Below are 14,176 nucleotides of genomic sequence, written 5' to 3'. Positions count from 1 at the left end.
GCCCCACAGAACCCCCCCAAACCGCCTCACGGGGCCCCCACGCTCACTCCTCCCGCGGCACCGCCCTCATGCCCCCCTCTCCCTTTCCTATTGGCCGGTACCGCTCCGAGTCACCGCCCAACGGCCGCTTCCATTGGTAGACACACGCGTCCGTCCAACCGGGAGCATAGAGAGGGGCTGGGACGGTCCTTCGAGAGCGGCGGCGCGGCTGTGGGCGGTGCTACCATAGAGCGCGAAGCGCAGAGCGCCCCCACCTCCAGCCATAGAGAGGTGACGGAGCGAGCCCAGTGAGGGGGCGGTACAACCAGAGAGAGGGGGCGCGGCCTCCCGCCCGCGCTGTCCAATAGAAACGCGGCGAGCGGGCGGTACCGTCCAATGGGAGCGCGGGGCCGGCCGCCTCCGCTTTGTCTATATGAGGCGCCGCGGGGCCGCGAGAGCCGCCATTGTCGCCGCCGCCGCGCTCGCAACAGCGCTACCGCCTTAAAGGGGTCGCGCCACTCAATTATCCATCAAGACCGGGTGGGGCCCACCGCTCTGCCACCGTCACTGCGCCCAGCCCGACCCTCGCCGCCACCATGAGGGAGATCGTCCACATCCAGGCGGGCCAATGCGGCAACCAGATCGGGGCCAAGGTGAACAGCGGGCGGGCAGTGTCGGGCCGGCGGGGTGGGCCCCCCCCCTCCTTTCCATTCTTCCCTCCCACCGCCGCGCGGCCCCTTTTAAGAAGCTCCTCCCTCTCGCGTGCAGACAAAGGCGGACCCGAATCGGGGCGATTTCAGCCTAAAATCGTCCCTTTCCTGCCCGATGAGGGCTTGAAATGGAAAGGCGCGGAACGAAATAACGGGGATTCGGTCTCAAAATGAAGCGGTTCGGCCCCAAAATGGAGGTTTCTGGCCTCAAAATGGGGGAGCCCCGCCCCTCCCCCTTCTTCTCACGCGGCCCCAAAATGGCGGTTTCCCGCCGCGCCTGAGGGAATGCGGATTTTCAGCCCCAAAATAACCCCTTTTACCAGAAAAAAACCCCTTTTCCATCACCTAAACCCCCTTTCGCGAAATTCGGCCCCAAAATCGCTATTTTTTTGCCTCCATTTGGGAATTTTTCAGTCAGAAAACGAGGGTGTTAGCCCTAAATTGGGGTGATTCGCCCCAAAATAAGGGCTTTCATACACCCCCCTTCTCTAAGCGATAATTTTAAGTTAAAAAGATGCTTTTTTTTTTTAATCTCAAAACCGCAGCGACCCGCCCCTCCCCGGCGTGTTCAGCCCCACAATGGCGATTTTTGCTCCCAAAAAAGGGTTTTGTACCCCGCAATAAGATATTTTGGCTACAAAACAGGCGCTTCCCGCTCTCGGAATTTGGGGTTTATGCCTCCAAAATAAAGATGTCTGCCTCCAAATCGGGGCGTGCCGCCCACCGCGTGTTCGGCTTCAAAATGAGGGTTTTCTGCCTCAAAAGTGGGTTTTTTTCAGCCCCAAAATAGGGGCGTGTCGCCTCTCAAGAGGACCTCTGGGCTCCAAACTGGATGATTTTTGCCCCCAAAATGGGATATTTCTGCCCCAAAATAGGGTTTTTCTTTTTCAAGATGTAAAATAGGGATTGGGGGTTAAAGATAAAGGTTTTAAAGCCCCAAAATAAAGGAGTTTGGCCTCAAATCGGGATTTCCGGCCCTAAGATGGAGGTTTTTGGCCTCAACATAAGAGCTTTGTTCCCTGAAATGGAGTTTTCAGACACAAAATGGGGGATTTTGTGTCCCCCCACAGAATTTCAGACCTTCAGATTTTTAGACCTAAAGTAGGATTTTTTTTATCCCAAAATGGGATTTTTTCAGCATTAAAATGTGGGGGTTTTCTCCCCCAGAAGAGTTTTCCAGCCCCAAAATGGAGGTTTTCAGCTTCAGAGTAAGATCTTTGTTCCCTGAATTATCACTTTTGGACCCCCAGATTCCTCTTTTCAGCCCTAAAACAGTGTTCTTAGGGCCCAAGAGGAACTTTTGAACCCAAAATACTTTTTTTTAGTTCATGTGGATTTTTTTCACAGCTAAAACTGGGGGTTTTGGGCCCAAAATGGAGGTTTCCAGCCCCAAAATGGAGGTCCTGAGCTCAAGAATAGGATCTTTGTGCTCCCAAATGCCTTTTTTCTGCTGCAAATTAAGGGAGTTTTGCTCAAAAATAAATTTTCTTGACCCCTAAAAGGGACTTTTTGCTGCACGATGGCAGTTTTCGTCCCCAAATGGATATTTTTGGCCCCAGAATAGGCTTTTACTGTGCCGGAATAGTTTTTTTTCTGCACAATACGATTTTCCTGCCCCTAAAGATTTTTTTCAGCCTCCAAAAGATTTTTTAGTACCAAAATGGGGCTTTCGGCACCCAAACGGCAATTTTTGTCTCAAAAAGGACATTTTTAGCCTCAGAATACGATCTTTGTTTCTCCAAACGGGAGTTTTCAGCCCCCAAAATGGAGGTTTTTCAGCCCTAGAATAGGATCTTTGTTCTCAAAAATGCCTATGAAGAGGTTTTTGGACACCAAAAAAGCATTTTTCTGCCCTGAAATGGTGTTTCTAGCCCCATAATAGTGATTTTTAGCTGCAGAACAGGATCATCCTACTGCAGAATTACTATTTTTCTGCAGCACCACCATAGAGGCTTTTTGTTCCAAAACCGCGCATTTCAGCTCTGAAACATTTTCAGCCCCAAATTGGTTTCCACCCACCAAAATGAACTTTTTAACTCCAAATTAATTTTTTTAGCCAGAAACCCCCCTTTTTTTCTGCTCTGACACAGGATTTATTCAGAAGAAAAATGATAATTACCCAACTCAAAAAAAATCAACAATTTTTAACCTCTCGTAAACGCAGGTTCCCAGTCTCCAGAATGATGCTTTTTAACCTAAATTGGTGTTTTTAACCCATTCCTCCTCTTTCAGCCTCAAATTGGGGTGTTTTGGCCTCTTTTCACCCGCAGGGCGTGGCCCTGTCCCCCTCCCCCCATGACCTTGGGGGGACCCCTCCCCCACCCTTTGTTCCCAGCCGCCCCTCCCCTGTGGCAGATTTTTGGGCGAGAAAAATTAAAATTTCGTGGTTTTTTTTTTCTCCCCCCCCCCCCCCCCAAGGGAAAGGATGAGTATTTTTGAGGGGTAAAAAGGCAAAATTTTGGGTGTTTCTGAAATTAAACTTTTTTTTTTTTCCTTGAGCGCCTCCGCGATTCAAATGCTGTTTCCGGTTCCCGCCCGCCTGTTTTTTGGGGGGAGGGGGTGTGGCCACGCCCCAGTTTGGCCACGCCCCTGCGGGCTTTAGGCTCTGCCCCTTTTAAGGGTGGTCCCCACCCCTTGCAGGCTGACCCAGCCCCCTGAGTTGACTCCTCCCCCTCGGGCATGTCCTCCCCCCCAGGATTGGTGCTCCTGGAGTTGGCTCCGCCCCCAGGGTTGGTTTCCCTCTAGGACTCCCTCCTCCAGTGCAGCCCCACCCCCTGGGCTGCCTCCTCCAATAAGATTCCACACCCTTTCAAGGCTCAGCCTCCTAGGGTTTGTTCCTCCAATGAGGCTTCACTCCCACAGGCTCCACCCCTTTGGAGAGACCCCACACCAAGCTCCACCCCTGTATAGACCCCTCCCACCCCAAGACTGGCCCCACCCACTCTTAAAGCCCCAAGGGGGGGCTCAGCCCTTTCCCCGCCCACTTTTGGGAGGGGGTGGAGCCCTTCTGACCCCACCCTCTGCCCCCAGTTCTGGGAAGTGATCAGCGATGAACACGGCATCGACCCCACCGGCACTTACCATGGCGACAGCGACCTCCAGCTCGACCGCATCAGCGTCTACTACAACGAGGCCACCGGTATGGCGTCACCCCTTCTTCCCCTGTCACCCCTTCCCCGTTGTCACCCCTCCATCCCCTCCACATCCCCATCCCAGTCTGCCTGAGACCTGACACGCTCAGGTCACCTGTTCCTCTCCCCGCGCCCTCCTTCTGCCCCCTCGGGTTTTGGGGTGGTTTCTAGAGGTTTTTGGGGGTGGGGAAGTGATGCGATGTTGTCACCATTGCAACCCCCTGGTGACACGGCGATGTCCCCAGGGGGTAAGTATGTGCCAAGGGCCATCTTGGTGGACCTGGAGCCGGGCACCATGGACTCTGTGCGTTCAGGACCCTTCGGGCAGATCTTCCGGCCAGACAACTTTGTTTTCGGTGAGTCCCCGTGTCACCTGCTGTCTCATGGGGTCCCCCATGTCATCCTAGGTGACCTGGAGGTGCGGGGTGGCATTTTTCTTTGGTGGCTGTGAAGTTCTCAGTGGTGGCCCTTTGGTGACCATCACTGTGGGGTGGGGTGGTGGGTCCCCTCTGTCCCCACTGGGGTGGCCCATGGGGTTGCAGGGGTGGCCCATGAGTGCCCTTCCCATTAGAGTGACACATCCCTCCTTGGTGGCCCTCAGGTGCTTGTCACAGTCGGGTAGAAGGTCCCCTTCTTGGTGGCCAGAGTCTCCTGTGTCCCCAGAGCTGCCCCCACTTTGATTCCGGAAGGGTTATTGGGGTCCCCAGATCAGGGGGATGAGGTTCCCCTAGGTGATGGGTGTCTCTCAGGAGCTCAGGGTGCCCATGGGTGGCATGGAGATAACCTAAGGAGAATGGATGAGGTCCATAAGGAGCTTAAGACACCCAAGGGTGGGATAGAGGTCCCCAAGAAGGGTAACAAAAGGTCCCGTAGGAAGGTAATGGAGGTCCACAAGGAGCTTAAGGTTTCTCGGGACCAGCTGGAGGTCCCCAAGAAGAGGGATGGTGGTCCCCAAGGAGGTCAGATGTGGTCTGGAGTTTCCCTGGGGTTGGACAGAGGTCCCTGAGGCGCTCAGTATGGCCCAAGGGTGGTGTGGAGATGGAGGAGGAGAGTGATGGAGGTCTCCAAGGTCCTCAAGAATGGTCTGGGGGGGTCTTGAAGGAGAAGGATAGAGGTCCCAAGGGTCAGGTAGAGGTACCCAACAACAGCAATGGAGGTGCTCAGGGTCCTTGAGCGTGCGATGGAGGTCCTCAAGGAGCATAAAGTTCCCCAAGGGTGGGCTGGAAGTCACCGTGGAGGGTTGCTAGAGGTCCCCAAGTGTGAGATCAAGGTCTCAAGGTGAAGAAGGTTGGTTTGAAGGTCCCCAAGCAGGGTGACGGTCCTCAAAGGTGGGATGGGAGATCCCTGAGGTCCTCTAGGTTGGCCTGGAGGCCCCCAAGCTGAGTGAGCAAAGTCCCCAAAGAACTCAGTTTCTCCCAGGGAGCTCCCTCTGTGACATCCCCCCCGTGTCCCCACCCCAGGCCAGAGCGGCGCGGGCAACAACTGGGCCAAGGGTCACTACACGGAGGGGGCTGAACTGGTGGATTCGGTCCTGGACGTGGTGAGGAAGGAGGCGGAGAGTTGCGACTGTCTTCAGGGCTTCCAGCTGACCCACTCGTTGGGTGGTGGCACTGGTTCGGGCATGGGGACCCTCCTGATCTCCAAAATTCGTGAAGAATACCCCGACCGCATCATGAACACCTTCAGCGTTGTCCCGTCTCCCAAGGTGTCAGATACGGTGGTGGAACCCTACAACGCCACCTTGTCTGTCCACCAACTTGTGGAGAACACGGACGAGACCTACTGCATCGATAACGAAGCTCTCTACGACATCTGCTTCCGTACCCTGAAGTTGACCACTCCCACCTACGGTGACCTCAACCACCTTGTTTCTGCCACCATGAGTGGCGTCACCACCTGCCTGCGTTTTCCTGGTCAGCTCAACGCCGATCTCCGTAAGTTGGCCGTCAACATGGTGCCCTTCCCGCGTCTTCACTTCTTCATGCCCGGTTTCGCGCCTTTGACGTCACGCGGCAGCCAGCAGTACCGCGCCCTCACCGTCCCCGAGCTCACCCAACAAGTTTTTGACGCCAAAAACATGATGGCAGCCTGCGATCCCCGTCACGGCCGTTACCTCACAGTGGCCGCCGTCTTCCGAGGTCGCATGTCCATGAAGGAGGTGGACGAGCAGATGCTCAACGTGCAAAACAAGAACAGCTCTTACTTCGTCGAGTGGATCCCCAACAACGTCAAGACGGCCGTGTGTGACATCCCGCCGCGTGGCCTCAAGATGGCCGTCACCTTCATCGGCAACAGCACGGCCATCCAGGAGCTCTTCAAGCGCATCTCGGAGCAGTTCACGGCCATGTTCCGACGCAAAGCCTTCCTCCACTGGTACACGGGCGAAGGGATGGACGAGATGGAGTTCACCGAGGCCGAGAGCAACATGAACGACCTCGTTTCGGAGTACCAGCAGTACCAGGATGCCACTGCCGAGGAGGAGGAGGATTTTGGTGAAGAGGCCGAAGAGGAGGCCTGAGGGACGGCCCTCGTCCTTCACTGCCGTTGTCATCCTCGGAGAGCCCTCGTCCTTCAGCGTTGTCCTCAGAGAGCCTTTCGTCCTTCGCTGTCATTGTCTTCAGAGAGCCCTCGTCCTTCACCGTTGTCCTTGGAGAGCCCTCGGCCTTCATCCTCGGAGAGTCCTTGTCCTTCATCATCGTCCTCGGAGAGCCCTTGGTCTTCATCATTGTCCTCGGCCTTCATCATCATCTTCAGAGAGCCCTTGTCCTCCACCATGGTCCTTGGAGAGCTCTTGGCCTTCGTCATCATCCCTCAGAGAGCTGTTGTCCTTCACCATCATCGCCAGAAAGCTCTTGGCCTTCATCATGGTTGTCCTCTGAGCCCTCGGCCTTCGCTGTTGTCACTGGAGAGCCCTTGGCCTTTGTCATTCTCAGAGAACCTTCAGCCTTTCTCCTCATCCCCAGAAAGCCCTTGGTCTTCACCAGTGTCGTCAGCACTAGAGAGTCCTTGTCCTTCATCATGGTCACTGAAGAGGCCTCGTCCTTCATCATCGTCACCAGAGTTCTCGTCCTTGGAGCATCCCTGTCCTTCACCACCATCTTCGTCACCATCCCCTCTCCGTTGTCACTGTCCCCAGAAGGTCCCTGTTGCTCCAGAGCCACCGTCCCCTCCGTGTCACCCCCCCTTGTCCCCATGTCCCCCACTGCTGGGGGTGACATCACCACTAAATTATTGCAGCCCCCAGGCACCAATTCGCCCCCTTTCCACCCAAAACCACCACTCCAGTGCAGGGGGCTCCCGGGTGGCCCTGTCCCCTGTGTCCCCAACCGGAGGCTCTCCTGTCCCCTCCATGTCCCCTGCCCCCAACTCCATCCTATTTTGGTTTGTTTTTTCCCCTTTTTAAGCTTTTTTTTTTTCCTTTTTTTTTTTTTTTCATATTGAAAAGCCGCCCCCGGGCGAGGAATAAACCCGGGATGTAAAGCCACCGCCGTGTCCGTTGTCCCCTTCCTGTCCCCACGTCACGTTGGGGGTCCTCGTGTCCCTCCTGGGGTCCCACCCGTGTCCCCTTCAATGTCCTCAGGTCTCCTCTGTCCCCTTCGGGGTCCCTCTGGGGGGGGGGGTCCCCATGTCCTTGAGGGGGGGACACACACGACCCTCCTGTGTCCTTGTCACCTCTTGGGCCACCCACGTCCCTTCTGGCGTTCCCCAAACCCGCCCGACCCCCTGAGGGGACCCAGGTCTGCGTAGCAGCTTTAATGATTTGGGGACAAAGGGACACATTTCCCCCCCCACCTTGGGGACATGCCAGCGGGGGTGGTGACACCATGGGGGGGACAGAGGCTGGGGGGGGGTGGTGGTGACACCACGGGGACACTGGTATCACTGGGAGGTGGTGGCTCATCGGAGACACAGGGGTTCCAGGGGGGTGGTGGCACTTCGGGGACGCGGTGGCACTTCGGGGACACGGTGGCCCTGGCTCAAGCCTGGCACTCGGACTTCTTCTGGGTGGCCTGTGGGGACAAAGAGGGGACTGAGGAGTGGACCTGGATGTCACACCCCACCCAGGGGACCCAGATGTCCTGGTGTCCCCAAACTTGGGGGGGGGGTGAGGGTGCGGACCTGGGTGACGCTGACACCCGTGAGGGCCTCGACAGCGGCGGGCAGGCGGGTGACAACATCCAGGATCTCCCCCGGGAGCCGCGACACCCCGATGTCACCGGAGCTGCCGGCCACCAACGTCACTCGTCGCGTCCCCAGCAGCGGCTGGGCCACCGCCTCCGCCACCTGCCCCCCAAAACCAGCGGTTTTAACCCCAAAAATCCACCTCTAGCGCCCCAACCCTCCCCCGCCTCCTTATCTGTCCCAAAATTGCCATCTTTCACCCCAAAAATGCCCCTTTGTCCCCCACAATCCTCCCAGCCTGCCCCCGTTCCATAGAAGCACCCCAAAATACCCTCTACCACCCCCCAAACTGCACCAACCCCATGAAAGGGACCCCAAAGCCATCAGGGGACCCCAGAACACCTCCTGGAGACCCCAAAATACCCCATTAGGACCCTAAAATACCTCATTGGGACCCCAAAGCCATCAGGGGACCCCAAAACACCCCCTGGAGACCCCAAAATACCACATTGGGACCCCCAAATACCCCACTGGGACCCCAAACCGCCCCCTGAAGACCCCAAAATACCCCACTGGGACCCCAAAATACCCCACTGGGACCCCAAACTGCCCCCTGAAGACCCCAAAATACCCCACTGAGACCCTAAACCCATTGGGGACCCCAAAACACCCCCCTGGAGACCCCAAAATACCCCATTAGGACCCTAAAATACCTCATTAGGACCCCAAAACACCCCCTGAAGACCCCAAAATACCCCACTGGGACCCCAAAATAACCCCACTGGGACCCCAAACCGCCCCCTGAAGACCCCAAAATACCCCACTGGGACCCTACACCCATTGGGGACCCCAAAATACCCCACTGGGACCCCAAACCGCCCCCTGAAGACCCCAAAATACCCCACTGAGACCCTAAACCCATTGGGGCCCCAAAGCCATCAGGGGACCCCAAAACACCCCCTGGAGACCCCAAAATACCCCATTAGGACCCTAAAATACCTCATTGGGACCCCAAAACACCCCCTGAAGACCCCAAAATACCCCACTGGGACCCCAAAATAACCCCACTGGGACCCCAAACTGCCCCCTGAAGACCCCAAAATACCCCACTGAGACCCTAAACCCATTGGGGACCCCAAAACACCCCCCTGGAGACCCCAAAATACCCCATTAGGACCCTAAAATACCTCATTGGGACCCCAAACCCATCAGGGGACCCCAAAATACCCCCTGAAGACCCCAAAATACCCCACTGGGACCCCAAAATAACCCCACTGGGACCCCAAACCGCCCCCTAAAGACCCCAAAATACCCCACTGGGACCCTACACCCATTGGGGACCCCAAAATACCCCACTGGGACCCCAAACCACCCCCTGAAGACCCCAAAATACCCCATTAGGACCCTAAAAACACCCTCATTGGGACCCCAAACCCATCAGGGGACCCCTGAACCCCCCCCCCTCCCCCAGAAACCCCCAGACCACACCTGGGGCAGCCGCTGCAGCACCATGTCCACGACGGCGGCTTCCTGGTACTGCCCGAACGCCTCGGCCTTCGCCGCCGTCTGCGCCGCATCCGCCCGCGCCCGCGCTGCCACCGCTGCTGCCCGCGCTGCCCCCGTCACCTGCGGGGGTGGGGGTGTGGGGTGTGGGGTGGGGGTGTGGGGTGGGGGTGTGGGGTGTCCGTGTCCCGTCCCCCCCCGGACACGCGCGTGTTGTCCGTACCCCCCAGACTCACCCTCATGACCTCAGCTTCGGCCTCCGCTTGCATCATCAGCTGCGACCTGCGGAGGGGCGGGGCTTGGAGGGGGGGTGGAGCTTCTCGAGTGGGAGGGGCTTGGGAGGGTGTGGCCGGGGGGCGTGGCCTACACAGGAGCGGGCTTGCTTTAAATGGGCAATGACTTCAGCATGGTAGGGTCCGCTATGGGGGGTGTGGCATAGCGGAAGGGGCGGGGCTCCCCTTCAAAAGGCCCCACCTCCTTTATAAAGGGCTTGAGCAGGTAGGGGGCATGGCTTCCCTTAAAGGGGGCATGGCTTCCCCCACGTGGTGGGGTCCACCAGCTGGGGCTGTGGCTTGGTAGAAGGTGCAGAGCTCCCCTTTAAAAGGGCAATGCTCCCCTTAAAGGGGCACAACTTCAGTGCTGTGAGGCCCACCAGATGGGGCCAAAATGCCCCTTTAAAGTGGCGTGACATTCCTTAAAGGGGCGTGACATTCCTTAAAGGGGCGTGACATTCCTTAAAGGGGCGTGACGTTCCTTAAAGGGGCGTGACGTTCCTTAAAGGGGCGTGGCTTCACCCAAGGTAGTGGGGCCCACCAGTTGGGGGTGTGGCTTGGTAGAGTGGGGCGGGGCTTCCCCTTTAAAGGGGCATGGCTTCACCCAAGGTAGTGGGGCCCACCACCCGGGGACAGGGCTCACCGCTGGGCCTCGGCCAGGCGCTCGAGGCGGTAGCGCTCGGCCTCGGCAGGTTTACGGACGGTGGCCTCCAGCTCCCTCTCGCGACGGCCGATCTCGTGCTCCTGCAGCTGCGCCTGCTGCGCCCGCTCCACCACCAGCACCTGCGCCCGCTGCTCCTCGATCTGCTGCTTCGTCCTCGCCACCTGCACCCGCAGCACCCCTCAGCCCCGCGTCGGCACCCGGGAGGGTGGGATGGTGGGGGGGGGACACACACACGACGCCCAGGTGGATGGGAGAACCCAGGCACCCCAGGTGTTAAGGGGCACCCAGGTGTTTTTTTGGGGGGGGGCAATGTGCTGGGGACACCCACGTATCCAGGGTGCCCAGCTGTCTGGGGGAACCCAGGAGTCTTGGGGCGGGGGGGGGACTAAGCATCTCAGGGGCCCCAGATGTTAGCGGGGACCCCAGGATCAGGGGGATGCGAGTGTCCTGGGAGGACTCGGGCATCCAGGGGAAGGACTCGGGCACCCTGGGGGTGTGCAGAGGGGACCCAGGTGTCCTGGGGAGGGGTCCCAGGCACCTGAGGGGGGGGTCCCAGGCATGCGGCGTACCTGCAGCTGGTAGGCCAGGTCAGCTTGGGCTTTGCGTGCGCTGACGGCGGCGTCGCACAACGCCTGCTGCACTTGGAAGTCGCGCTGGGCCTGCGCCATCGCCGTCTCGCTCAGCAGCTGCGCCGAGACCTGCTCCTGGCGCGCTCGAGCCTCCTGCGGGGACACGGGGACGTTAGGGACACAGGGGGACACCGGGGATGGGGGGACACCAGGGGACATAGGGGGGTGGGGTGACACGGGGGGACACGTGGATATGGGGGGTCCAGGGATAGTGGAAGGGGACACAAGGACGTGTGGGGACCTCGGAGACAACCTGGTGACATTGGGGGCATGTGGTGGGGGACACGGGCACACTGGGGGCGGATCCAGACACCTCAGTGAGGCAACAGGGGGACACGTGGGCAGATGAGGGACACGAGTGACCCCAGGGGTGACAGAGGTGACAAACTCACACGGATGCCGGCGTCCCGCTTGGCCTCTGCCTCCCCCACACGGGCGTCGCGCTGGACCTGGGCCGTGCGTCCCTTCCCCAGCGAGTGCAGGTAGTCCTGGGGACAGGGGGACGCTGTCACCCCCCCCACACCCCACCGCGTCTCTCCCTTGCTCTGGCTGTCCCTGCCCCAGCAAGAGCTGGTGGCCTTGGGGACAGCCCCATCCCTGCCTGGATGTCCCCAACCTCTGTCCCCACCCTGGTCCTGCTCCAGCGTCCCTGTCCTTCACCCGATGTCCCCATATCCGTATCCCTGTCCCCACAACACCGTTCCTCTGTCCTTATCCCAATTTCTCCAACCCTGCTTCCCTCTCTCCGTCCCCACATCCCTTTTCCTGTCACCCTCATCCCCAGATCGTTCATTGTCCCCATCCCCAGATCCTTCATCGTCCCCATCCCCGGGTCACTGTCCCCATTCCCACCTCACCATCCCCATCCCCACGATCCCCTGTACCCCCCGTGTCCCCAACGCCACCGACCACGCTGATGCCCCTGCTGCGTGTCGTCCCCCCCCCCACCTCCGCGTCCCTGGTGCCACCCGATGTCCCCCGGGGCGCGTCTGGCCGCGCTGACACCCCCGTCCCCACCGCGTCCCCCTCTCTGTGTCCCTCCCCCGGGTGCCACCTGGTCGTCGTGGATGTCCTTCAGGGTGTAGCTGACCACGCTGATGCCCATGTTGACGAGGTCGGACGAGGCCACGTTAAAAACCTGCTCCGAGAATTTCTGGCGGTCCTTGTAGATCTCCTGCGGTGGGTGGGGCATGGGGGCGGGGCTTAGAGGGGTGGGGCGCGGGGGCGTGGCCTCGCAAAGGGGCAGGGCTGTCGGGCAGGGGGCGTGGTCTCGGGTGGGCGGGGCTTTCTGGAAGGGGCGTGGCTTCCCAGGGTGGGGGGCGGGGCTGCGTGCACGGAGGCGGGGCTTCCACCTGGGGGTGGGGCTTATGGGGGCGGGGCTTTGGGAAAGGGGCGGGGCCTCTGGGGTGGGGGTTTCCATGGGGGCAGGGCTTCCACCTGGGGAAGGTGGGGCTTTAGCAAAGGGGCGGGGCTTTAGCAAAGGGGCGGGGCTTCTGCTGCGGGGGTGGGGCTTTAGCAAAGAGGCGTGGCTTCCGCTGTAGGGGGTGGGGCTTCCACTGTGGGGGCGGGGCTTCCACCACTGGGGGGGCGGGGCTAATGGTTAAGGGCTGCTCCCAGAGACTGTGGGCCTGGTGACATGGGCGTGGCCGGCCCCAAGGGGCGTGGCTGGCCCCACCCCCCCCTCACCTCCACGGTCATGTGGGCCATGATGGCACGCTGGTGTCCCTCCAGGGTCTCGAGGGCGATCTGGGCGATCTCGCTCTCTGACTTGCCCAGGAACATCTGGCAGGCGGCCGCCAGCATCTCCTTGTTCTGCCCCTGGATCTTCACCTGCGTGCGCATGTCCACAGGGAAGGCCCGGCCTCGCACACGCGTGCCTCGCACACGCGCGCCCTGCTCCTATCCCTGTGGGCCCACCACTGCAGCATGACCCCTTTAAGAGGAACTAGCGTGTGCCCTTTTAAGAGAATGCCGCCCCCCCCCCCAAAAGTGACAGCCCCCCCAACACACAGCTAGCACTACCAAGCCCCTTTTAAGAGAACTAGTGAGGACCACTACGATGAGCCCTTTTAAGGATACCCCCCCACACCCACACTGGAGCATGACAAGGCCGTTTTAAGAGGATCCCTCCCTAGACACTGGGTGGGCCCCACCACGGCACCCCTTAAAAGGGGCTGCACTGGTCGCTCCTGGAGAGGAGTGACAGCAGCTGTAGGGACACGGGTGGGGGTGACACGGGTTGGGGGGTACCTGGGCAATGCCGGTGACTGAGATGGGGACGCCGTGGCGGGTGTAGACCTTCTCACTCCGCACATTGAGGGTCAGAGTGTTCAGGGAGATCCTGGGGAAGGACGGGTCACGCCGCTGTCACCCACCCCGTGTCCCCCACGTCCCGTCACCCCCCCAGTTCCCGTGTCACCACGTCCACCCGTGGGTCATCCCCCCCCCCCCCCCTCCGGTGTGTCCCCTCACCGCTGGATCTGCTGCAGACACGGCACCACCAGCACCCGCCCCCCGGCCACCATCACGGGGGGGCTGCGGCAGAAACCTGCGGGGACAGAGAAGTCAGTGGGGACCCGGGGACCCACGGAAGGACCCGTGGAAAGGGTGGGGGGGTGGGGACACGACGGGACCCGACTCACCCGACACCACCATGGCCTCATTGGGGCCACACGTGAAGAACATCTCGGCGGGGACCAGCAGAGACCGGAGAGAGGCCCCAGACGCCCGGTAGCCCCCCCCGCTCCTCCCGGTAACCGCTTCCCCCCCCCCCCCCCGCTCAGTTCCTCCCGCTGCAGCGCGGCCCCACCCGCCACCGGACCGCCACGATCCCGTCAGCCCCCGCGGCAGAGAACGCCCCGCCCCTTCCCCGCGTTCCACCCAGCGACCCGTGACGCCACGAGCTACTCGCCGCCCCATTGGTCTGCTAGGGGTTTGTGTTACTGTAAAGTTTCCTGGGGGACGGGAGTTCTCTCTCCCCGTTGTTTCCCCCTCCCCCGTGTCCCCCTTAGAGCCCCCTGATCCCGCTTTCCTCCACCACGCGTGTCTCTATCCCCCCCCGTGGCAGCGTTTGGGAAGGCGCCCTCAACTGACATAGCCGCTCCGGCTTCACCAGCGCCCTCTGCGCCCGCGCTGTGGCTGGGGGCGGGTCCTTCCATACGCGCAT

The 14,176-nt window shown here is 60.1% G+C and overlaps 2 protein-coding genes across 3 annotated transcripts; one reads left to right on the top strand and one right to left on the bottom strand.

Annotated features, from left to right (window-relative positions):
* Positions 1 to 418: 418 nt before the first annotated feature.
* Positions 419 to 7,304, top strand: TUBB (tubulin beta class I). The gene is made up of 4 exons (XM_054807530.1): positions 419 to 632; positions 3,720 to 3,828; positions 4,066 to 4,176; positions 5,281 to 7,304. Exons 1-4 carry the CDS (start codon positions 576 to 578, stop codon positions 6,336 to 6,338), a joined length of 1,335 nt encoding a protein of 444 aa, XP_054663505.1. The 5' UTR covers positions 419 to 575; the 3' UTR covers positions 6,339 to 7,304.
* A 254-nt stretch (positions 7,305 to 7,558) lies between these two features.
* Positions 7,559 to 13,849, bottom strand: FLOT1 (flotillin 1). 2 transcript variants are annotated; one of them, XM_054807539.1, is made up of 12 exons: positions 13,653 to 13,849; positions 13,483 to 13,558; positions 13,261 to 13,351; positions 12,697 to 12,840; positions 12,065 to 12,184; positions 11,403 to 11,498; positions 10,951 to 11,103; positions 10,361 to 10,542; positions 9,682 to 9,727; positions 9,431 to 9,568; positions 7,940 to 8,104; positions 7,559 to 7,830 (listed from the first exon to the last, which is right to left on the bottom strand). In XM_054807539.1, exons 1-12 carry the CDS (start codon positions 13,693 to 13,695, stop codon positions 7,798 to 7,800), a joined length of 1,287 nt encoding a protein of 428 aa, XP_054663514.1. In that variant the 5' UTR covers positions 13,696 to 13,849; the 3' UTR covers positions 7,559 to 7,797. The 2 variants fall into 2 exon arrangements, with proteins under 2 accessions (XP_054663514.1, XP_054663515.1); XM_054807540.1 differs by lacking the exons at positions 7,559 to 7,830; positions 7,940 to 8,104 and having other exon boundaries at positions 9,550 to 9,593; positions 9,627 to 9,727; positions 13,653 to 13,795.
* Between the last annotated feature and the right edge of the window lie 327 nt (positions 13,850 to 14,176).

Source organism: Grus americana, chromosome 32, assembly GCF_028858705.1.
Source record: "Grus americana isolate bGruAme1 chromosome 32, bGruAme1.mat, whole genome shotgun sequence".
In the NCBI taxonomy this organism is placed as follows: Eukaryota; Metazoa; Chordata; class Aves; order Gruiformes; family Gruidae; genus Grus; species Grus americana.
This window is presented reverse-complemented; position numbering and strand designations above follow the sequence as displayed.